Consider the following 23,669-nt stretch of genomic DNA (forward strand, 5'->3'; position numbering starts at 1 on the left):
CAGAGGGCCCGAGTGGGGAGAAGTGAAGAGGGGCTGGCGTCACTGGGGCTACGTCTTCCCACGCTCTCCTCGACAAATGAGGACGGAAGAAAGGAGTAAGTGTATGAATGACCTGCAGGTGGCCCTAGTACTTCACCAGTCAGTCACCAAATGGGGACAAATTGGAGCGTTACTGAAGGTTTTAGACTACTTTCTGCTTTGTGGAAGTTTTTACTAAATCTACAGTATTTGAGAAAAGCAGCACAAACTAAAATTCCCATTATTATTTTCTTTTCTTGTGATTTATTGCATTTCCTTTTTTTTTAATTGAATGGTAACTATGTACATTAATGCACTTCTGGGGTACAGTGTGGGGTTTTTACATACAATCTGAAATACTTCCATCAAACTGGTCAACACAGCCTTCATGTCATTTTCTCAGTTATTATTTTAAAACGTTCACATTCTACTCTTAGAAAGATTCACTTGTACCCCTGTAAGATAAACCTCAGAAGTGATCCCTCCAATTTTATTGCATTTCTTATAGGAATAGGCAGCTGTTTGATTTTTCTGATTTTTTGTTGATAGGCTCTTAAGAACTGTGCAGGAATTTGGATTCAAAAATCTCTTTGCAAAGAGAAAGAACACTTAATACATATGTGTTAACTTCATCAATTAATCCACCCGCTAATCAGTAAATCCGTCAACGATAAATTCCAGCCCAGCAGCTAGTTGTCAGTATCACCTGTGAATCACAATTTGAGGGGGGGGATCAGTTTTCAGTTTGGGCTTCACCCTAAATTTTACCTAATGGAAAATTTAATATCTGATGCATTAAGGAAGAATAAGAGCTTGTATACTTAAAGATTTTGAATTTGATACATTTAATTATTAACAGAGAAGGGAAATTTGATTCTCCTGATATTTTGATTGGATCTTTTTCTCTGGGAGGGAATCTCAGGTCAAGTTATGTAGATAGGGTGAGAAAAAGCTATGGATGAGACTAACATTAGTCTTAAAAACAAAGGGAACTGTACAGAAATATTCATTGTAACTTTATTTGTAATAGTCCCAAACTGGAAAAAATCCATATGTCCTTCAACGGGTGACCCTGGTATATCCGTGTCATGGACTACTACTCACCCCTAAAAAAGAACAAGCTATTGATACACACAACTTAGGTGGATCTCAAGGACTTAATACTGAGCGAATAAAAGCCACTATCAAAAATCACAGGTCATGTGATTCCATTTATTTATTAGTATAAAAATATGGGAGATAGTGTGATGGAGTTGTGTTCTGATTATGGTGGTGGCTGCACAAATCTATGCAAATCTATCTATAATTCTACAACATAGAAAAATACACCAAAAATAAACACATGTAAAAATTGGTAAAATTGTTTGATATTTGTTTCATTGATAACATTGTACTACTGTCAATTTCCTAGTTTTGGTGATTTTACCAAAGCCTTAGAAGATGTTATCTTTGGGGGAAGTTGGGTAAAATTTGCACAGAAACTCTCTATACTATTTTTCAATTTCTATGTGAATCTAAAGTTTAAAATAAAAAGATAAAGTAGGCTCGGTGCCCGTAGCTCAGTGGTTAGGGCGTCAGCCACATACACCAGGGCTGGCGGGTATGAACCCAGCCTGGGCCTACTAAACAATAATGACAACTATAACAAAAAATAGCCAGGCGTTGTGATGGGCGCCTGTAGTCCCAGCTACTTGGGAGGCTGAGGCAAGAGAATTGCTTAAGCCCAAGAGTTTGAGGCTGCTGTGAGCTGTGATGCCACAGCACTCTACCAAGGATGAAATAGTGAGACTCTGTCTCAAAAAAAAAAAAAATGGTCACATCGCCTGCACTCAACTTTCACAGCCGCTAGTGGAGCCTTCTCCCTCCTGTGCACAATGGCAACTCTTAAGGAAAAATTCATTGCACCAGTTGCAGAAGAAGAAGCAGCAGCCCCAAACAGTAAGATCACTATAGTGGGCGTTGGACAAGTTGGCATGCCGTGTGCTATCAGCATTCTGGGAAAGTCTCTGGCTGATGAACTTGCTCTTGTGGATGTTCTGGAAGATAAGCTTCAAGGAGAAATGATGGATCTGCAGCATGGGAGCTTATTTCTTCAGACACCTAAAACTGTGGCAGATAAAGATTACTCTGTGACTTGCCAATTCTAAGATCGTGGTGGTAACTGCAGGCATCGGTCAGAGAGAGGGGGAGAGTCATCTCAATCTGGTGCAGAGCAATGTTAACGTCTTCAAGTTCATTATTCCTCAGATGGTCAAGTACAGTCCTGATTGCATCATAATTGTGGTTTCCAATCCAGTGGACATTCTTACCTATCTTACCTGGAAACTAAGTGGATTACCCAAACACCAGGTGATTGGAAGTGGGTGCAACCTGGATTCTGCTAGATTTCGCTATCTTACGGCTGAAAAACTTGGCATTCATCCCAGCAGCTGCCACGGAAGGATTTTGGGAGAACATGGTGACTCAAGTGTGGCTGTGTGGAGTGGAGTAAATGTGGCAGGTGTTTCTCTCCAGGAATTGAATCCAGAAATGGGAACAGACAATGATAGTGGAAATTGGAAAGAAGTGCATACGATGGTGGTTGAGAGTGCCTATGAAGTCATCAAGCTAAAAGGATATACTAATTGGACAACTGGATGAAGTGTAGCTGATCTTCTTGAATCCATACTGAAAAATCTATCCAGGATTCACCCAGTATCAACAACGGTGAAGGGGATGTACGGTATTGAGAATGAAGTCTTCCTGAGCCTTCCATGTATCCTCAACACTCGGGGATTAACTAGCGTCATCAACCAGAAAGAGGTTGCTCAGCTCAAGAAAAGTGCAGATACCCTGTGGGACATCCAAAAGGACCTGAAAGACCTGTGACTACTGAACTCTAGGCTGTAGGAATTCAAAAATGACAATCTGATTAACCACGAGCCTTTAGTTTTCATCCAGGTACGTGGATCATAGTTTGCTTTTATATTCCTTAATATGTGAATTTGGGCTCACAGAATCAAAGCCCAGGCTTGATTTAATGCTTGCAAAATGAGACCTTGAACAAATAAATGAACTATCTTAAAAAAAAAAGAAATAAAAAACATTCTTTGTATTTATTTATTTATTTTGAGACAGTGTCTCTCTGTGTTGCTAGAGTGCAGTGGCATCATCATAGCTCACTACAGCCTCAAACTCCTGGGCTCAAGTTATCCTCCCACCTCAGCCTCCCAAAGCACCAGATTATAGGTGTGAGCCACTGTGCCAGGCCAATTTTTAGTTTTAAAAATTCTTATTATTTTATTTATGTTCATGGAGTACAAGTGCAATTCTGCCATGTTGATACATTGTATCATGGTGAAGTCAGGGCAAAAGATTCTTCATGCCCTGAAAAAAAATTATTTCTTTCAACACTATTGTAACTTAAACTGCTTTACGGCCTTCAAGGTCAATAGCTGGAATCACACCAAGCTATGCTTTAGTATCAGACGATTTCTAAGCATTAACTTTTTATGTGAGATTCATGAGGGTGCCCTGAGACAAGGACAGGAACAGAAATCAAGTGACAAGAGACAGAATGGGTTCCTCTTTGGGCTCCTCTGTTCTTGGAAACCCAAGGAGAGAAGCCCGAAAGGAAGGACAAAGAAGGGGCTTGATACATAGGAAATAAAAATCTTAAAAACAATAGCTATCATTTATTCTTCTCCATAGCTTTGGCAAGGTGCTTAACTTCTCTACGCCTTGGTTTGCCTGCCTATAAAATGGAGATAATAATACCTACTTCACAGGTCTGATTAAATTAGTTAACACACACACATGTACGCTCTTAGAATACTCTCTAGCACAGAATAAATGCTTCATTAGCTGTTAGCCATGCCAAGTACTGTGCTGGGTGCTTTACATACATCATTTCTAGCCTTCCCAACTGCTGTCCCGGGAAGAAATCATCGGTCTTTTTTTACAGGGGTGGAAATCCATTCAGATAGGTTAAATGACACAGGCAGCCAGATGAGTTAGTAACGTCCCCATGGGAGATCAGGCATGGGGCTTTGGAATTGGCATCCTGGTTTCAGATCTCAGCCCCTTAATAACTGGGTAACTCCAACAAGTTCCTTAACCTTACCAAGCCTTGTCAAGTTCATGTTGCTAATGAAACAATAACATTAACTTCTTAGACCCTAAGAGTTCTGGGAAGACTTAAATAGCATATTCCATAGACGCATCCACCAATTAGGTGAGGCAACACTTCACCTCCCTCCTCTCAGGGTCCCAGCTGAGCTCAAGAATTAAATTAATGTAGATTAATGGGAGAAAAGCACACAAATTTATTTATTGTATTTCATGCAAGTTTTATGTGACATGAGAGCCCTCATAAAGAAATTAAAATGCAAAGAAACAGTCAGTTACTTATATACTGAATTGGACAAAAAATAGTAAGTGGCAAAACGTGCTAAGGCAAAGGGGCGTGGGCTCGGGGAGTGAACTGGGTGGAGAAGTATGTAGGACCATGAGGGCTCACTGAACAAGGCTTGTTTGTACACATTTCCCTCAGCTTCAACTTCCCATCTTCCATGATAAGAATGTTACTCTCCTTTTAGTATAAGGAGAATATCTTTCGCGTGGGAAATTCATCTTCTGCTGTTAAGAAACAGAATGAAGGCTCGGTGCCTGTGGCTCAAGTGGCTAAGGCGCCAACCACGAACACCCAAGGTGGCGGGTACAAATCCAGCCCGGGCCCACCAAACAACAATGATGGCTGCAACCAAAAAATAGCCGGGCGTTGTGGTGGGCACCTGTGGTCCCAGCTACTTGGGAGGCTGAGGCAGGAAACTCGCTTGAGCCCAGGAGTTGGAGGTTACTGTGAGCTGTGATGCCAGGGCACTCTACCCAGGGATAGCTTGAGGCTCTGTCTCAAAAAAGAAATAAAAAAAAGAAACAGAAGTTTAAAATGATCCTGCACTGTTGCAGGAATCGAGGCCCAGTGGAGAGAAAGCAGAGAGGAGTCACCCAAACCCGATGATAAAAGAGGAGGAGGTTTTATTTCAGCCAGCAGGAGCCACAACAGACTAGAATCCAAAATGGCCAAGCTTCTTGATCTGTCCCTGTCCTTTTTGCTAGACTCACGAGGAGACAAAGGAATTACCATGTTACCTCTCAGATCACGTGCAGGGTTTACAGAAGTGGAAACAAGCATCAAGCGTTAGTTTCAAGGACCCAGGAAGCTGAGTTTTATAAATTCTTAAGACCCGAGTTACCATGGGAGGACCTTCTGGGTGTGTCCTTGGGCTTCTGTGAGAGGGCTTTTGTTGTGTTTTGGGGTTTTTTTTTTTCAGTTTTTGGCCGGGGCCAGGTTTGAACCTGCCACCTCTGGTATATGGGGCCGGCGCCCTTCTCCTTTGAGCCACAGGCACCACCCTGTGTTTTTTTTTTCAAGTCAGACTACATTCTCCCCAGATATCCTCTCTCAGCACCTGCAGTTGTTCTGAGTGCCTTTAATTCAAAATAGTCAATATGCCCGAGCAAACTATTTTGGAGTGACATATTCTTTTTCTTTTCTTTTTTTTTTTTTTTTTTTTGAGACAGAGTCTCACTATGTCATCCTCAGTAGAGTACAGTGGCGTCACAGCTCACAGAAACCTCAAACTCTTGGGCTTAAGCAATTCTCTTGCCTCAGCCTCCCAAGCAGCTGGGACTATAGGTGCCTGCCACAACACCTGGCTATTTTTTTGTTGTAATTGTCATCATTGCAGGAATGAGCTACAAGTTCCAAGATGGGCGTGACATTATTTTTAAGGCCTTCCAATAAAGATCCTTATTTTTTTTCTCCTACAAAAAAGGATGATGGGTTGGGTCAAGCAAGAGTGATGTTCCTGGTGGGATTGAGATGAGCAACAGGACAAAAGGCAGATCTGGGAATTTAGTGTTTTAGCTTTAGGTCTGTTTCTCATTCGAGTGAAAGGCAGCACTCCTCCATCATTGGGGACAGTTTCCTACAGAGTGGCTTAGCCTTACTGCCACCTAGTCTTTTCCAGATATAAATGAGGACACCAATAAATACTAAATCTTAGAGGATCCTCTACAGGGAGATGATACATTATTATCTACCTAACCCGTAAGGTGTGCTCCAAGCCCACCATTCTGTGAGCTTTACTTCATTCATTAGAATCAATGGGATGGAGACCGTGAGATTTCAGAGAAGTTGCAGAATTTGAAAGAGATCCTGTGTTTCCTTCCATCTCTGCAGCTGGCAACTTCACAGCTTCTCTGTCTGCTTTTCAAAATCTCTTTCAAATGCTACATCTCCGAAATCTCCCTGCCCTCCCTGCCCAAAGAGGCCCATCCCTGCCTCCTCTGATGGCCCACACACTGTGAAGCCTCATTCCACATTTTCCAGGCCCTGCTCCAGGTGCTGGAGATACTAGGGTACTCCAGCCAAGCCCAGTCCCTGCCTTCAGGACCTCACCTTCCAGGGTTGGGAGGATGGAGCTGGTCCTCAAGTGAACAAGTAAATGAGGTAATTTCTGATGATACCCAGTGCTTTGAAAAACCCTGAGCAGGCTGGGATATGTGGCTTCTTTAGGAAAGGTCAGGGAAGGCTACTCTGCAAACGTTACATTGGCCTGAGCCCTAAAACAGGAGAAGATTATCCAACCATAACACTACCCAGAGGAAGGAAGTGTCCAGGCAGGGAAACCAGTGATGCCAAAGGCCCAGGGGTTGACACAATCCTGGTGTATTCCTCCACCAAGAAGACCAGCGTGGTTGGGAGGACACAGACAATGGCGTGTGGTCTGAGGTTGTCAGCAGACTGACATGGCCTGACGTGGGATTTAGGAAACTCACTCTGACTTCGGGATGGAGAATGACAGCAAGGAGACCAATCAGGAGACCATTGCAGTGGCCCAGGTGAGAGATTGGACTAAAGCAGGAGCAGTGCAAATGGAGAAGAGGCAATAGTTACGGAGAATCTTTAGAAAGAACCAACTTACTGATGGTGCATGGTGTGAGGGCACGAGGGGGCTGCTTACTTACCTTCTGTCCCTCATTGCCTGATGGGGCAGAGACTCAAGGACATTTTGTAAATCCCCACCCCAACTGGAGTTAACCCAGGGGCAGGGCCCGTGCAGTGGGCCTCTCCCACATCCAGGCAGCCACCATATTTTGTCCAGCTCCCTGAAGGCAGAGCTGGGGGTGGGGGGCTGTCCCATAACAGGGTCCTTCTTCCCCAAATCCTGCCTGGCAGCCAAAGGAAAAGTGTGATCATAAAATTTGTCCCTCCTCTCCAGATCCTACGGTTTGGCTTTTACTCTATGGCTTTGTGGAAAGCAGAAGCAATAATCCAAGCCTGTGTTTTTTTTTTAACAAGAGAAGTATTCTACTTTTGACTGAAAGGAGGTGGTTATCTAAAGGTCGGAGAAGACCCAGCCCAGGGATGGGCTGGATGAGTCATGGATTCTGTTCTGTTCCTCTTTAAGCCTCCAGAGGCCCAGATACAGGAAGTCTGTTGGTAAAGACTAGGGCAGGTGAAGGTCTGGGTGGGAAGATAAGCTTGATAGGAAGGCAACAGGTCTGCTGGTGGTTACTGCAGGTGATGCTGGTCCAGAGCTAACCTGGCCATGCTTTAAAGGAAATGAGCCAAGGACCTGAGGGGCTTCAAAGGGGCCTCTCCATGTAGTGTAGCCCTAGAGAAGCCTACCCTGAGAACCACAGCTAAGCTTTTGGCATGAGTCTCACACTCCCCTCCCAGGAAGAGAGACAGATCCCTGGGATGGCCACAGCTCAGAGCCCTCTGTGTATATGTTACCAATTCCTTGAACAAGGACAACTTTGGGAGCAAATTATATAGAAGCTTTAGTTTTGATCTCCCTCTGTGTCTTTAATTAATTCTAAAGGCTGGTTCTTCCTCTGCCTCTGGATAAAACTCAAGACAAGACCCACGATTTTTCTAGTTGTCTGTTAATACCAATCAGTTCCTAGGAATTCCTGCCTCAGGACCTTTGCACAGACTATTCCTGTTACCTATGTTGCCCTTTTCCTCACTTTTCAACTTAGCTAACACTGCTTATTTTATAGTTTAAATGCTGCCTTCTCAGAGAGTCCCTGATATATTCTTTCTCATTGTGTTGCTTATTACTGTGTATATGCATATATGGAATTATTTCATGGTTGTGTCCAGGAGAAAATAAATGTACTATTTTTGGATTTCTATGTGGCATTCTCCGTGCTGAGCAAAATGACTGCCATGTAGACCACAGTAAATACATATTACATAGTTGGATGCATGGACAAATAGTCTATCAAGAGGCTCTCACTAATTTTTCCTTTTGCCCTGAGTTCTACTATGGCTTGGCACAGCCCTCTTTTTTTTCTTTTTTGAGACAGAGTCTCATTTTGTCATCCTTGGCAGAGTGCCGTGGTATCACAGCTCACAGCAACCTCAAACTCTTGGGCTCAAGTGATTCTCTTGCCTCAGCTTCCCCAGTAGCTGGGACTACAGGTGCCGGCCACAATGCCCTGGAATAGCAGTTTTATTGATCCTGTCTTTATTTAATATTTTATTCATTGTGAATTTAGGAGGCAGTAAGTTTTATTTTTAAAATATTTCATTAGAGTATTACTTGAGTACTGAGTCTCCTGGCGTCCTCTTCAGTTTTACACCCAAGGCTAATGCCTTACTTATCACGGCCTGCTCCCAACCTGCCCATAAGTAAGAACTCAATAAATGGTCACTATTGTGAAAATAATTATTGGTGTATCAAGAATAGCAAGGTCTTCAGAGGACAATCACAGGCTTTAGAGTCAGGCAAACTTGGATTCCAACCACTGACTTCAGCAGGTAAATAAAAGAAGCAGGGCCTGTCAACGATGGACAGGGCTGGGTACTTTCCAGGGAGGGGGCAGAGGTGGCCCCAGCGGGTAAAGAGGGGCCCAGTCTGGGGACAAGACCAAGGGGAGGAGCTCCCTGAAAGGATCACATGACTCACTGAGGCGTCTGCTGGCTCAGGTGTGTCTGGGTTCCGCAGAATAAGGAACGATCCCTCCAAAAGATGACTTGCCCTATTCCCGAAGCTTCCAGGATTCTATAAGGAAGGTAGGAACCTGAATGGAGGTTCAACTCTTAGTCCTCAGCCTCTTGTTCCTCAGCATGATCACGCAAAGGGCACTGCGCATCTGCGCCGCCTCCGCAGGGCCTGGATTCCCCACCGCGCACGGCCTAGGGGAGAACCCGGAGCAAAGGAACACACAGGGCTCATTGTTCAAACGTTATTAATTTCAAAACAATGACAGCAGAGCACAAAAAGCAGAGCAAGGCCTTGTGTGACCGCAGAGGCCACATGAACGTGACGCCAGCCCTGATCCAGAGGTCAAGGCACACCACACCCCATTCAGGGCGCTCCTACCCGCTCTCCTCCCTCTGCCGGCCCGGGAAGCTCCCCACCCCGAATCCAACCCGGCCCACTTTCTCTCCGCTGTCACATATGGTGCTGAATTCTGGTCTTTCCCAAAGCTTTGCTCGGACTCTCAGCCCTCTGGGCTCCCCTCTACCCCCCAGGGAAGCCAGGGTGCTCCAGGCCTCGGTGTGGATTCCCGGCAAGAGCGTCGGAGGAAGCACGCAGGGTGGCCCTGTGGCCATGTCAGCAACCCCAGCGGTTTCACTGGGCCTCCGATGGTCAGGATCGCGGGCCTGGAGGAGGCGAGAAGCAGAACTCTGAGCAGGAACCGAGAAGGAGTCCCGGGGCGGGGAATGGAAGATCCTTCACTTTGAGTAAACCTCAAAACCTCCTTCAAAAGGAAAACCAGGAATCATTTCTTGACTCATATCCGCAGCTAGAAAGGCAGGCACTTAATCAGGGTTCCACCCTCAGAGAACCTTCACCTCCTGAGGGAACCGCTCGCTGCTCTTCTCTTTCTTGTATTCTGAAAGTTTCTGGGGGATCCAATTCTGTCCAGGGGGGTGGATCCATAGCTATGACGAAAGAGCAGATAGTGTGTTTGGCAAGACCCCCTTTCCCCATCGAAAGAACCTAACAGCTAAATAGGCAGAGTGGGTCCCTCAGGGAAGGAGCATCTTTCCAGAAGAAAAGGGGATACTGAAAAAACAAACACATGCCGCCTACTTGACTTAAAAAAAAAAAAAAAACTCTCAGTCAAGAACTGCTCTAAAGCAGCATTTTTCAACCTCTTTTATCTCACAGCACACTTGAACCTCCAGTTAAACTTCCACTGTACACTTAAAAAAAAAAAAAAAAAAAAAGACTATACTGGGCCCAGGCACGGTAGCTCCCACTTGTAAACCTAGCACTCTGGGAGGCCAAGGTGGGTGGATTGCTTGAGTATAGGAGTTTGAGATCAGCCTGAGCAAGAGTGAGACCATATCTCTAAAAATAGCCAGGCATTGTGGCCTGCGGCTATATTCCCCGCTACTGGGGAGGCTGAGATAAGAGGATTGCTTGAGCCCAAGAGTTTGAGGTTGCTGTAAGTTACAAGGCCATGGCACTCACCAAAGTGAGACGCTGTCTCAAAAAAAAAAAATAATAATATATTTACTGTACTTAGAAATTCTTTCCAAAATAATTTAATTAGTGATCTCTAAAAATTTTCACAGCACACCAGCTGAAAATCACTGTTCTAAAGTATTGATATTGATAACCCTGCAAAATGTTACTTGCACTCTTGAGCATCTACTCTGGAGGAATGAAGACTTACTTTCCCACAAAAAAATAGCGCATGAACACTAATTGCAGCCTTACTTGTAACAGCCCCAAACTGGAAACACCCAGATGTCCTTCAATGGATAAATGATTGACCAAACCATGGTACAGCCATACACTACTCAGCAATAGGAATGAACTGTTGATAAAAAAATAAACAAAAACAAAAAACCCCCCAAAAAACCTGAATGAATCTCCAGAGAATTTAGACTGGGAGTGGGGGGTGGGAGCCACTCCAGAGCATTAGGGTGGGGACCCGTGAGTTCAGAGCACAGATAAAGATTGTTTTACATGAAGATTAAACTAAAAGGCAGTAAAAGGTTTATTTTACTTTCTCAAGAGAGAAAGAGAGAAAGCAGATGACCCAGCACTGAGAAGGCGGGGAATAGTGTCGGCAGCTGAGGAAAAGTTGCTCAGCCTTTTAAAGGGCAAAATGGCTTTTCCCCCCTTCTCTGCTTCAGACTGATTAACAGGAGTGGTGACATCTGTTTTTCTTTCTTTTTGTCTTTTCTCTGGGAGGCTGGCTTATCAGGGTCCTTGAAATGTGGTCCTGGAAGAGCTGGAGTTGAGGAGTTCACATTACTACTGTCTGCTTAGGGTTCTTTAGGATGGGGGGTAGTGTTCGTGGGAAGGCTTTATCAGAAAAAGGCAGAAAAAGAGCAGAGTGCAGTCTGACTAAGAGTCAGCTCAGCTCTTACACACAGGCTTCTTTTATCCCTTATCTGTAGAGTTGAATGTAGAAGGGGGTCCCTAGAGGGAGTCGAAGAAACTAATTTTTGCATAGGGCAAATCTAGGAGTTGCTCCCTCAATTGGCTACCAGCTGGGGCCAGAATAAAAGTTAACTGTTCTGTTGTTTCCCAGGAACACCAGCCTTGAAGCATTCCAGAGGGTGGACACAGTTTGGTTTCTGGCCTGCTTTTTCCCACCAGCTGTCTCCCAGAATGGCTGTACTCTTGCCAGGGCCATGGAGATTTCTTTCCCAGGTAAGGCTGAGAAACAAACTCTTAAAAATAACAAGTTAGGCTTTGAAGAGGCAGGTGTTTGTTCAAAACAAAATCAAGGGCAGTTGTGTTGTGAATTTCTCCTTCAAGGGGCCATTATGTGCTATGAATTTATTTCTCTTATTTTCCATTTGATAGTTTATCTTTTTTTGTTAGTTTATGAAGAAAGCTCCCTTTTGACTCGGCACCTGTAGCTCAGTGGCTAGGGCACCAACCACATACACCGGAGCTGGCGGGTTCGAACTCAGCCCAGGCCTGCCAAACAACAATGACAACTATAACCAAAAATTAGCACGGCGTTGTGGCAGACACCTGTAGTCCCAGCTACTTAGGAGGCTGAGGCAAGAGAATCACTTGAGCCCAAGAGTTGGAGGTTACTGTGAGCTGTGACAACACAGCACTCTATTGAGGGTAAAATAGTGAGACTTAGTCTCAAAAAAAAAAAAAAAAGAAAGAAAGAAAGCTATCTTTCACTAAAAAGTGATGTCCCTTTATATAACGTTTTTATAATGACAAAACTATGGAAACGGAGAACAGTTTAGTGGTTGCCAGGAATTGAGGAAGGGCTGGAGTAGGAGGAAGGTATGGCCGTGAAAGGCTACAGGAAGGGTCCTTGTGGTGAAGTAACTAGTTCACATCTTGATTGTATCAATGTCAATGTCACCTATTATATTGTACTGTAGTTTTGCAAGATCTTACCATTGGAAGAAACTGGTGTGGAGTCAAAATATAAAGATGAATCTCTAAATTAAAAATGTTTTATTTGGGAAGCAAGAATTGCAGTTGGGATCATATACACTCACTGGGTGGTCTTCAGTGTGTCCAAAGAACAAAGAGAAGGTTAGAGTTTGTCTTAAAAAGAGAAACGATATATATCACTCTTTGAGAAAGTTCATTGGTACTAGTGAAGTTTTGAGGAACTGGCAAGTTCTGCCTGGTGAGCGAAGGCAGTGGGTAAAATTAGTCTTTGAGTTGCACTGGGCTGTTTCAGTAGCTATTGGATAAAACTGGTTTCAGGTTTGAGCAGCTGGGCTTGCAGAGAGTTAAATTCTTGGAGCAATGTTCATATACCCTGAATGGGTTTCCCCCTGGCCTCTCAGCTCTGTTTCAGATGGGCATGACAAAGATGACCTAATTGAATGAGCCATTCAACTTTTTTTACTGGGTCAAGGGTACACTACATGGGATCTCTCTGTATTATTTCTTATAACAGCATGTAAATCTGTAATTATCTCAAAATAAAACATTTAATTAAAAATGCTAGTGAGTATGCTTATTTACATAAGACACACCCAAAATATGCATCAAATGTTATCATTTCCCATGCTTTTGTCTTCAATGGTGAGCTCTAGTATAAGAGAGACCTTGGTTCAAATCCCAGCTCTGGACCAGGTGCAGTGGCTCGTACCTGTAATCCTAGCACTCTGGGAGGCCAAGGCAGGTGGATTGCTTGAGCTCAGGAGTTCAAGACCAGCCTGAGCCAGAGCGGGACCCTGTCCCCTAAAAATAGCCGGGCGTTGTGGCAGGCCCCTGTAGTCCCAGCTACTCAGGAGTCTGAGACAAGAGAATCACTTGAGCCCAAGAGTTTAAAGTTGCTGTGAGCTATGATGCCACTGCACTCCATCGAGGATGACAAAGTGAGCCTCTGTCTGAAAACAAAACAAAACCAAAACAACAAATCCCAGCTCTGCCCTTCCCTAAGCTGTGAGGGCGCATAGCAGACTCTAGCAAATTACTTCACTGCTTTATGTCTCCATAGCCTTGTCTAGAGAAAGAGATAAGGATTGTGCCTATTTCACAAGACTGTAGTTAGGATTTAATGAAAAGATACTTACAAAATTATAAAACAGTAAGTAGCCCGTATCTCACTGCAACTATTTGCCAGTCCTATTTTTTGCACTTACGTCTGACTGAAGTCTTCTTCTTTTCTCTGTCCAATTTTTAAGACCCTCGTCAAATGCTATCCCTTCCATAAATTGATCTCATCATCCCAATCCAAAGGGGTTTATTCCATCCTCCTCTGAAATCCTCGTAGGACACAAAGGCTCCACAGCTCTGGATGGCAGAACCTTCTCGGTCCTCTGTCTCTACCCTAACTAGGGTAAAGTATCTTTGCTAGTATTTATATAGTGCTTCTGTGACAAGGATTTAGTTTACTTAAAACCAAAGAGCCTCTTCTTGAATTAGGAGCTATTACTTTTGCTTTCACCAAACGTATAAAGAAAATAAGTCCATTCTCATGGCCCCAACAGAGGGTTATCAGATAGCTTTTACTGTATAACGAATCACCCCCACGTAGGGGCTTATAAAAACAAACACCTATAAATTTTCACAATTCTGTGGGTTGAATGGAGAGTTCAGCTCAGCTAGGTTTGATGGTCTAGGAAGACCTCTCAGCAGGGACAGCTGGGACGTCTATCTGGGCATCTTTTTCTCCTCCTTTGGGAGATTAGCATGGGCTGGCACACAGGGTATAAAGCTTCCCAGCAGCAAAATAGTGCAAGTCTCACCACACCATCACTTTTCAAGTCTCTGTTTTCATCACATTTTTAATTGTCTCATTGGCCAGTAAGAATCACATAGCCAAGACAGACTCAGTATGGGAAGGAACTTTCCAAGGGCATGCACACTCATTGGTAGAAATCGTTGCACCCGTTTTTGCAAACTATCTACCAAAGAAAAGAACGAGTTCAATAATTAAACCAAGACCTAATTTCAAATAAACAGTTGGAGAACTGTTTGGCGCAAAATCGAAACCTCTTTATTTGACTTGGTATCACCAAAGACAAATATAGCAGCTGGTAAACAGCAATGGTCAGGCTATATTAAAGGGATCCCATCTCTTTGCAACCCCAGAGCAGTTTCAATTGTATGGCATAGCACAGACTTTTCCTATGGGCCTCTTCAAGTGGATATTGTTTGGATTTGTTTTGTGTCTCTAAGCAGGGCCTGAATCCAGTCTTAACAGACATAAGCGAAACAAGAAGATGAGTTGGTAGGCTCCGTGATTGGCCTGATTACTTAAGAAGAAAGGTTCTCTCATGCAATAGGCCGTTTAAGATCATGCCCAAGGAAGAAGTACACATGATTACTTCCAATTTTATGGTAAGGACTGATAAGGACATCTGGGAGGTGATGTGGCCCAGGGACTCTCCTCACCAGCCACACTATCTCTTTAGGTCATCATTAGGCCTTCCCCTGGCATTTACAGGGCCCAACCCAAGAATCCAAAAGGAATTGGGTGTCAGGTGTGCCAATATTTTAAACTCACAAGTGAAGTTAACTAACACATTTAAGAGTAAAATGAATTGCTCAATATTGCAACCATGTGCCACTATGTATTTATTGCCTATAAAGGGTCCTCACTTATCTAGAGGGGATACATTTCAAGACCCCTCCTAGTAGATGCCTGAAACCTCAAATAGGACTGACCTTTGTACGATCATGAATTTCACTTTCTTTCCTTTTCTTTGATTCTCTCTCTCTCTCTCTTTTTTTTTCCTGATACAGGGTCTTGCTCTGTTGCCCAGGCTAGAGTACAGTGTCATCATCATAGCTCACTGCAGCCTCAAACTGCTGGGATCAAGCAATCCTCCTGCCTCAGCCTCCTGAGTAGCTGGGACTACAGGTGAGCACCACCATGCCTGCCTAATTTTTTTGTATTTTTTATGGAGATAGGGCCTCAATACTTTTCTCAAGCTGGTCTTGAACTCCTGGGCCCAAGCAATTCTCTTATCTCAGCCTCCCAGAGTGCTAGGATTATAGCCATGCGTCACTGTGCCAGGGCTCTTTTACATTCTTCACAATTTTCTGGATAGAAATTCATTCTTATGGTAGATCTTAGCAACTTCAGTGTATAATTTTCCTTCTTTCCTTATTGAGAACTTTTCACTTTTCACTCAAAAGAAGCACTTTCCAGTTCTCTTTGGCTTATCCAAACTGACAGCATCATCACTCTTGCATTCGGGGGCTATTCCTAAGAAAAATAATAAATATAAGCACTGCAATATCACAACAGTCAAGGTGATAGCCAAGGTAACTACTAAGTGGCTAACAGGTGGGCACACTGGACAAGGAGATGGTACTGGTTCCAGGTGGGCTGGGGATGGTGTGAGGTTTGATCATCCTACACAGAACAGTGCACAATTTAAAACATGAATTATTTCTGGAATTTTCCATTTAATATTTTGGGGCTGTGATTGACTATGGGCAACTGAAACCATGAAAAGGGGAAATGCAGATACAAGGGGTAACCACTGTATTGGGTTCATGCTATCTCAGAGGAAAGATTTTGGCAAGTTAATCGACTTACCTTCCCAAGCTTCTAAACGCTCCTGCAGCCCAACTCCTCCCTGTAGCCCAGAGGAGAGTCTGTCCCCAGTGTCAGCAGGGGCACCCCCCAGAGACCTTCAGGGCATTTGTACTCAGGAGTGTTTCATTCAAAGGGCTTAGACCAGGAGAAGTAGAGAAGCATTTTTCCTTGGGACATGAAGAGTGTCCATCACAACAGTGGATGTTTACAGTTACAAGCTGTGCTGGGCCAGCCCTGAGTGCCATATTCCCAGAGACACAGGTGCCTTTGTGCTCAGTGACAAAGTTGTTGTGGGTGTGTGTGTCATCAAGAATCATCTTGTGAGGGTGGGGACTCATGAGAAGCTCACAGTGTGGGCTGGAGGAAGATTTCACACACCGGGGGTAGAATAGGAAGTAGCAAAAGTTTATTTTACTCTTTTTGAACGAAGGAAGGGACAGAGGGAGGAGAATAGGAAGGAAGGAGCACAGGAAAGGAATAAAGGAGAAGGGGCTCAGGGTTTTTAAAGGGTAAAATGACTCTTTTTCTTTTTTTTTGGCCAAGGCTGGGTTTGAACCCACCACCTCTGCTATATGGGGCCAGTACCTTACTCCTTGAGCCATAGGCTCCATTCTAAAATTGCTCTTTTTTTCTCTGCTTTAACAGACCGATAACAGGAGCGGCTGGGGAGTGTTGCCAGCGTGCTTTATTATTTCTCTTTTCTCTGTGAGGCTGGCTTATCCAAGTCCTTGAAATCTGGTTTTTAGGCTCAGCACTCGTAGCACAGTGGTTATGGCACCAGTCACATATACGAGGTGGCGGGTTCAAATCCAGCCCAGGCCAGCTAAACAACTGCAAGAAAAAAATAGCCGAGCATTTGGGTGGGCGCCTAGAGTCCCAGCTATTTGGGAGGCTCAGGCAAGAGAATCGCTTAAGCCCAAGAGTTTGAGGTTGCCATGAGCTGTGACGCCACGGCACTCTACCAAGGGTGACGAAGTGAGACAAGAAACAAAAGGAGGAAGGAAGGAAGCAAAGTGAGCAGGCAGGCTTCTACACCATCCCTTGTCCGCCAGATGAGGTCAAGTGCCTGGGATGGTCTCACTTGGAAACTCAAGACAGCACCCTATGCAGAGGAGAACCACAACTTCAGGCCTTTTTCCGCTGAAGGGAGCTGTACTTGGGACAGCCCTTCTCAGGCTGTGTGAGCAGCTGGGGATACGGCCACACCGTGCATTGGACCAGTGAGAAAGGAGTGAGAGGTGAAATCAAGAACATTTCTGCAGACTGAGTGCGGGACTGAGGAAGAAAATAGGCTAAGAAAGAAAGAAAATAGGTAAGGTGGGGACATTGTGACTCAAATGTCCTGATGCTTGCCCCCACGCTCCCTGGCAGTATTCCAGGATAGCGAAGCATACGTGTGTGTACCAGAAACGTGCCGTGCGAGTGCGTATCATGGGATGTGGTCAGAGCTGTGTTTACAGACATGACAGGATATTTGCTATTTCTGTAAGGGAAGAAGTCACGGGGTGTGCTAGGTAATATTGTGAAATGATTACAGTAAACACTGCAGGGGCAGTTGAGAAATGCTGCCAGCAAAGCCCCAGGTCCAAGATACAGCTGTTGTTTTTACCAGCCTGCCAGAGAAGCCCTATGGAGAGCACAGCCTGCCTGCTCCCTTGGTTATGCCAAGCTAAGGGATAAATAGAGCTTATCTGATTCTTTTTTTTTTTTCTTTTTTGAGACAGAGTCTCACTACGTTGCCCTGAACAGAGTGCCATGGTGTCATAGCTCACAGCAACCTCAAAGTCTTGGGCTTCAGCGATCATCTTGCCTCAGCCCCCCAAGTAGCTGGGAATCCAGGCGCCCAGGTGTTGTTGATGTTGTAGTTGTCATTGTTGTTTGGCAGGTTCGGGCTGGATTCAAACCCGCCAGTTCTGGTACATGTGGCTGGCGCCTTAGCCGCTGAGCTACAGGCGCCAAGCCAGCTCATCTGATTCCTAAATATCACCAAGGATGCTTGGGGTGGGGGGGAGAGGTAACACAAAACTGGGGAAGCACGCGGACACCACTCTCCAAGTGTTTTCTATATTGGAGAGGGCAAGAAACGGCCAAGTGTAGCAAAATCAACACACGGGTTGATGAATGTTCTGAAATTTGTTTCCCTGTTTTCTTTCACTGGGCAAATAGGCATTTAATACTGTGTCAGAAACTCTGCACACCGCTCCATCCCATCAGCCCCATCTCTTATTCTAGCCATCACTACAGCACCAGCTGTGTGCAGGCTTTGCCCAGCTTCACATGGGTATAATCTCACCTCACTTCACATTGGCCAGCATGCACCCCCCTCTTTTCCTGCCCTAGGAATTCTCTGATGCTGAGATGTAAGATGCCTGTGGTCAGCTCTGACCACAACCCGTGATACCCACTCACACGGCATGTTTTTGGTACACACACGTATGCTTCACTATCCTGGAATACTGCCAGGGAGCGTGGGGCAAGCATCAGGACATTTGAGTCACAATGTCCCCTCCTTACTGTAGTCTATCGGGCACGTACAAGCTGGAAGTACTGGACGAGTACTCCTGACCACACCTGAACTGATGTTAATGAGGTGACTTTTGGGAAGATGAGGGCTGGTTTCCAGGGGAGTGACATTGGGATTAGGGCTTCAGCCCTACACCATAAGTCTCAGGGAGGAAAAGAGGGGCTAGAGATCAATTTGATAGCCAATGGCCGATGATTTAATCAATCATGCTTCTGTAACAAAGCCTCTATAAAAACCCAAAAAGATGGGGTTCAGAGAGCTTCTCAGTTGATGAACACAGGGAGGTGCTGGAGAGGGCCCAGAAGCTCTGTGCCCCTTCCCCAGACCACGCCCCAGGTATCTCTTTGACCGGGCTGTTCCTGAGTTGGGCCCTGTATAATAAGGTGGTACTCTAGTAAGTAAACTGTTCCGAGTTCTCTGAGCTTTTCTAGCAAATAAATGCAAGAACCTGAGGAGGGGGCCATGGTAATAACTTCTAATTTGCTGCCAAGTTGGACAGAAGTGGTGGGTAATCTGGGACCCCCTATTTGCAGCTGGCATCTGCAGTGGAGACAGCCTTGTGGGGACTGAGCCCTTAGCCTGTGGGGTCTGTGCTAGCCTGGGGTGGCTAGTGTCAGGAGTGAAGTACGAGGATAGTAGTGGAGTAGAGAGGAAGCAAGAGTTTTCCTCTCGAAGAATAATACGATTCTGCTTGAGTTTTTGGATGTAGAGCCCAAAGCACTGATTAATGAATTAGACAAGGGATCTGAGACAAAAAGAAGAATCAAAGATACCCCCAGACCCTGCAAGGAATCACATAGCCAGGGGTACAAGTTAGAGAGCACTCTCTGGGGTCCCCATGTTTACAGGCTACTTGGACACCAGAAAGTGATTACCTCCAGAGGGAAAAACTCCTCTGATTTAGAACATTAATGAATCTCCTAGAGGTAAGGATCCTGCTTAAAATATTTACTCCTTTTGCCTGTACACATCTCAACAGTTCTGGGAGTCCACTGAGACACCCAGGTCATCTCTGCCCTCCGTTTCCCGCTGCATTCTCAGCCTCGTTCCCCTTTTCAGAAATAGCGTCTTGTGTAGTCAAAGAACAGCATTCTGACCTCTGCCCTGGGACTTCCTGATCCTCCTGGCTTATAAACACAAGGGCAGAGCTCTGGAGCCAGTGAGCCCAGGAGTCCTCAGGCCAGTTCTCACTGCCCACCGGAAGGATGGAGGTCTCCAAGTCTGCCCTCGCCTTGCTCATCCTTGCTGCTGTCCTTGGATCCCAGGCCTGGGTCACACAGGGTGAGTCCAGTGAGCCTCCTCACTGCTGGCCGGGGCCGTGAGATCTCACTGTCTGGGGAGGAGATGCAGAGGGACACCATTGCCTTGCTGTGACTACTACCTGTCCCAGGCATGATCGTGGCACTAGTTGAAAATTAACAGCAGGGTAGAGACCTGCCTCTGTCTGAAGCCTTTGGTCCCTGGGGAAACATGTTCCTCATTTAGGGTTAATTATTTCCCTTTTCATGGTTAAAATATTTAATACCTTTCCTTAGTTGGAATAAACTATTAAATGCTAGATCAAAAGAACTATGGCAAAATTGTAAATTTGTAGGAGAAGCATAGAATTCCATGATATTAGAACTGTTATATACTTTTGGGAGGTGTCTGTGGCTCAGTGAGTAGGGTGCCGGCCCCATATACCAAATGTGGTGGGTTCGAACTCAGCCCCGGCCAAACTGCAACAGAAAAATAGCCAGGTGTTGTGGCAGCTACTGGGGAGGCTGAGGCAAGAGGATCACCTAAGCCCAAGAGCTGGAGGTTGCTGTGAGCCATGACCCCATAGCATTCTACCAAGGGCAACAAAGTGAGACTCTTGTCTCTGGAAAAAAAATAAAATAAACAAATAAAATAAAAATTTTTTAAAAGAACCGTTATATACTTTCTAGTATAATCTATATCATTTTGGAGAGGAAATGAAACCCTCCAGGCAAGCCATCTAATACCTAGGTTGAACAATGACTTTACCAATTTTGTAGGGAAAAAAAAACAGAAAACCAGTAATTTTACATGGCTTTATATATTATATTCACAGTTTACAAATGAAAAAAACTGAGGCATAGAATCCTTAGGTAAATGGCGTAAGATCACATAGCTAGTTAAGTGGTGAGATTAGGATATGGGCTAGGTAGAAGGTAGCTGTGGAAAGACGAGGCCATTTAAGATCTTTTTTTGCTTGGCAAGTCTTACCCAAATTATGTTGAGCATTTTAAAATATGCTCACATGCCTCATTAAATATAATTTGTAATATTTATATGTAGCCATCTAAGAAACAAGTGGAAACAATGGAAAGCAATTATTAGACAAAGTCAGATGATAAATCTTTATTGCCACAATCTGTTTCACTCTGAAAAGCAAATATTGATTTTAAATCTAGCTTTATTCTGTGATGTAGTCAATTGTGGAAGGAAACTAACCGTAAGAATTTTTTAAAAGGATAGAAAGGAGAAGAGGCTAAAAGTTTAGTTTTATTTGCCTAATTAGCATAATGCAGGTCTACAATCCTTTGGTCAAAACCTTTAGTGCTAGATGAATTGTGGAATGCAGAATTCTTTAGGTTTTAACAGTGACTATGGTATGACCAAGCGATTCCATTTCTGGGTAAATAACCAAAAGAATTCAAACCAAGTACATGAAGAGATTTTTACGCACCCATGTTCATAGCAGCATTACTCACAATAGCCAAAAGGGGGCAGTAACACGTGTGCAAATTTCCATCAAAAGATGTGGTTGGTACATATGATGGAATATTATATACCTGTTAAAAGCAAGGAAATTCTGCCATGTGCTACAACATGAATGGACATCAAGGCCCTTATGCTAATGAAATAATCCAGTCAAAGAAGGACAAATATTGCATGATTCTACTCTCATGAGTAGAGTAGGAAAATCCACAGAGAGGGAAAGCAGAACAGTGGTCACCAGGGTCTGGGGCTGGAGGTAGAGTGGGGAGTTATTGTTTGATAGGTACATAGTTGCAGTTTTGCAAGATGAAAAAAATTCTGTGAATGAACGGTGGTGATATTTGCTCAGTAATTTGAATGTATTTGATGCTACTGAACTGTACAGTTAAAAATAGGTAGAATGGCACATTTTATGTCATGTGTATATTACCACAACTTTCAAAAATAACTTTTGGCCAAGTGCAGAGTCTCACACTTGTAATCCCAGCACTTTGAGAGGCCTAGGTGGGAGGATTGCTTGAGGTCAGAAGTTCGAGACCAGCATGGACAATAGAGTGAGATTGTATCTCTACAAAAATTTTAAAAATTAACTGAGCACAATGGCATTTATCTGCCCAACTGCCTGGGAAGCTAAGCCAAGAGGATTGCTTGTGCCCATGAAGTCAAGGTTATAGTGAGCTATGATTGCTCCACTGCACAGCAGCCTGGGAGACCCTATGTCCAAGAAAAAAGAAAAATAGGCTTGGCATGGTGGCTCCTGTCTGCATCCTAGCATTCTAAGAGGCCAAGGCAGGAGGATCACTTGAGCCTACGACTTTGAGGCCAGAAGTTCAAGGCCAGCCTGAAAAAGAATGAAACCTTTATCTACAAAAATTAGAAAAATTAGCTGGGTGTAGTGGTGCACACCTATAGTCCAGCTACTCAGAAGGCTGAGGTAGGAGGACCACTAAAGCCCAGGAGTTTGAGGTTGCAGTGAACTACAATGACACTACTGCACTCTAGCCCAGGAGACAGGGCAAAACGATGTCTCAAAAAGAAAGTGATAATAAAAATAATGTTTGAGGGTGGCGTCTGTAGCTCAAGCAGCTTAGGTGCCAGCTCCATACACCAGAGCTGGCAGGTTCGAATCCGGCCCAGGCCTGCCAAATAATGACAACTACAACCAAAAAATAGTCGGGCATTGTGGTAGGTGCCTGTAGTCCCAGCTACTTGGGAGGCTGAGGCAAAAGAATCACTTAAGCCCAGGAGTTAGAGGTTGCTGTGAGCTATGATGCCACAGCACTCTACCCAGGGTGATAGCTTAAGGTGCTGTCTCAAATTTAAAAAAAAAAAATAAGAATACTAATGTTTTAAAGAGGTAATACATAGGTCTATTTTATTAATGGTTTAAAAAAGAATTTTAAAAGGGTAATACATACTTGGATGGTGTTTAGGAAGCAAATACAACACTATTTCTACAGCAAACACATCCAAATATTTATACTAAACGGGATAAATAAGGACTATAAATAGACTCATTTCACTGAAGGTGACATTGTGGCACCAATTGAGCTGATAATAAACTTTCGGTTTCCAGAGCCCTGTGGATTCCAGAAATGTGGAAGAAGAATGCGGGCTTTATTACATTATGCAGGCATTCGCCTAACTTAACCATGTTAGATGTGCAGCTTGCTATTAGTATTGCAGAGTTACAGAATGTCTACATATCTCAAGAATCTCAGGCCCCTAAAGGGAAAAAAGGGCCAGGAGACAGACCTGGAACCCAGGCAGGGAGCAGTTTCCAGCATCACAGCCTCTGCTTTTGATGGGGGTGAGAAATAAAGGAAGGGTGGAGACCCTGAAATAAATCTGCCTTTCAGTGATTTCTTTCCCACCCCTGTCTGTTTCTTCCAGATACAGAGGCAGAAGAACTCCTGGTGGCAGATGAATTAGAAACTTCAATGATTCTACACGGTAAATGATCAGATATGGCACATACTTAAAAGAATCAAGGCAGTACAGCTCTGCACGGTGGCTTCCAGCCAGCCCACTCACCGGATAGGGGAGAACAGGAGGGTTCTGAAGGTGGTGAACAGCTCCAGGGACAATCTCCAAGGAGGGCCATGGGGACCTCCTTCATAGATGCCATCTCTATCCTCCCCCGAGACCCCAGCTGCCCCAAGAGCCTGCTCCCTCAGGCAGAGGGTGCTCTCTGACACCTCCAGGTGTCTTCAAAGGCCTTCCCCTTGTGGGGGAAATGTTTCCGGCCCTCTTGTGGCCCACCTTGGGTGTCCTCAGACACACAGCTCAACGCTGGGGAGGGCCTGAAGTAAGGAAATGCCAGCAAGGGCTGGCCAAGGAGGAGGAATCTCTTCCAAGTCCTTCACCTTGTCACCCTCCACAGTAGTCTTGAGGGAAA

General features: G+C 44.5%; 1 protein-coding gene, 2 long non-coding RNA genes and 1 pseudogene across 3 annotated transcripts in view; 3 read left to right on the forward strand and 1 right to left on the reverse strand.

Annotated features, from left to right (window-relative positions):
- Nucleotides 1-1,892: 1,892 nt before the first annotated feature.
- On the forward strand, nt 1,893-2,907 carry LOC100956092 (annotated as a pseudogene).
- Nucleotides 2,908-9,247: 6,340 nt separating this feature from the next.
- Nucleotides 9,248-10,590, reverse strand: LOC111727102. Its single transcript, XR_002774732.1, has 2 exons — nt 10,546-10,590; nt 9,248-9,964 (listed from the first exon to the last, which is right to left on the reverse strand). It is a non-coding gene; the product is annotated as an uncharacterized LOC111727102 (long non-coding RNA).
- Nucleotides 10,591-11,197: 607 nt separating this feature from the next.
- On the forward strand, nt 11,198-15,268 carry LOC111727103. Its single transcript, XR_002774733.1, has 3 exons — nt 11,198-11,693; nt 14,658-14,816; nt 15,222-15,268. It is a non-coding gene; the product is annotated as an uncharacterized LOC111727103 (long non-coding RNA).
- Nucleotides 15,269-19,624: 4,356 nt separating this feature from the next.
- The window catches only part of LOC100942723 (C-C motif chemokine 15), a 9,124-nt gene continuing 5,079 nt past the window's right edge, over nt 19,625-23,669 (forward strand). The window contains exons 1-2 of the mRNA XM_012808760.2: nt 19,625-19,828; nt 23,165-23,224. Of these exons, the coding sequence (XP_012664214.1) occupies nt 19,753-19,828; nt 23,165-23,224 (136 nt within the window). The 5' untranslated portion in view covers nt 19,625-19,752. The remainder of the gene's footprint in view (nt 19,829-23,164; nt 23,225-23,669) is intronic.

This window comes from Otolemur garnettii, unplaced genomic scaffold (assembly GCF_000181295.1).
Source record: "Otolemur garnettii isolate 467f Iridium unplaced genomic scaffold, OtoGar3 scaffold00094, whole genome shotgun sequence".
Taxonomy (NCBI): Eukaryota; Metazoa; Chordata; class Mammalia; order Primates; family Galagidae; genus Otolemur; species Otolemur garnettii.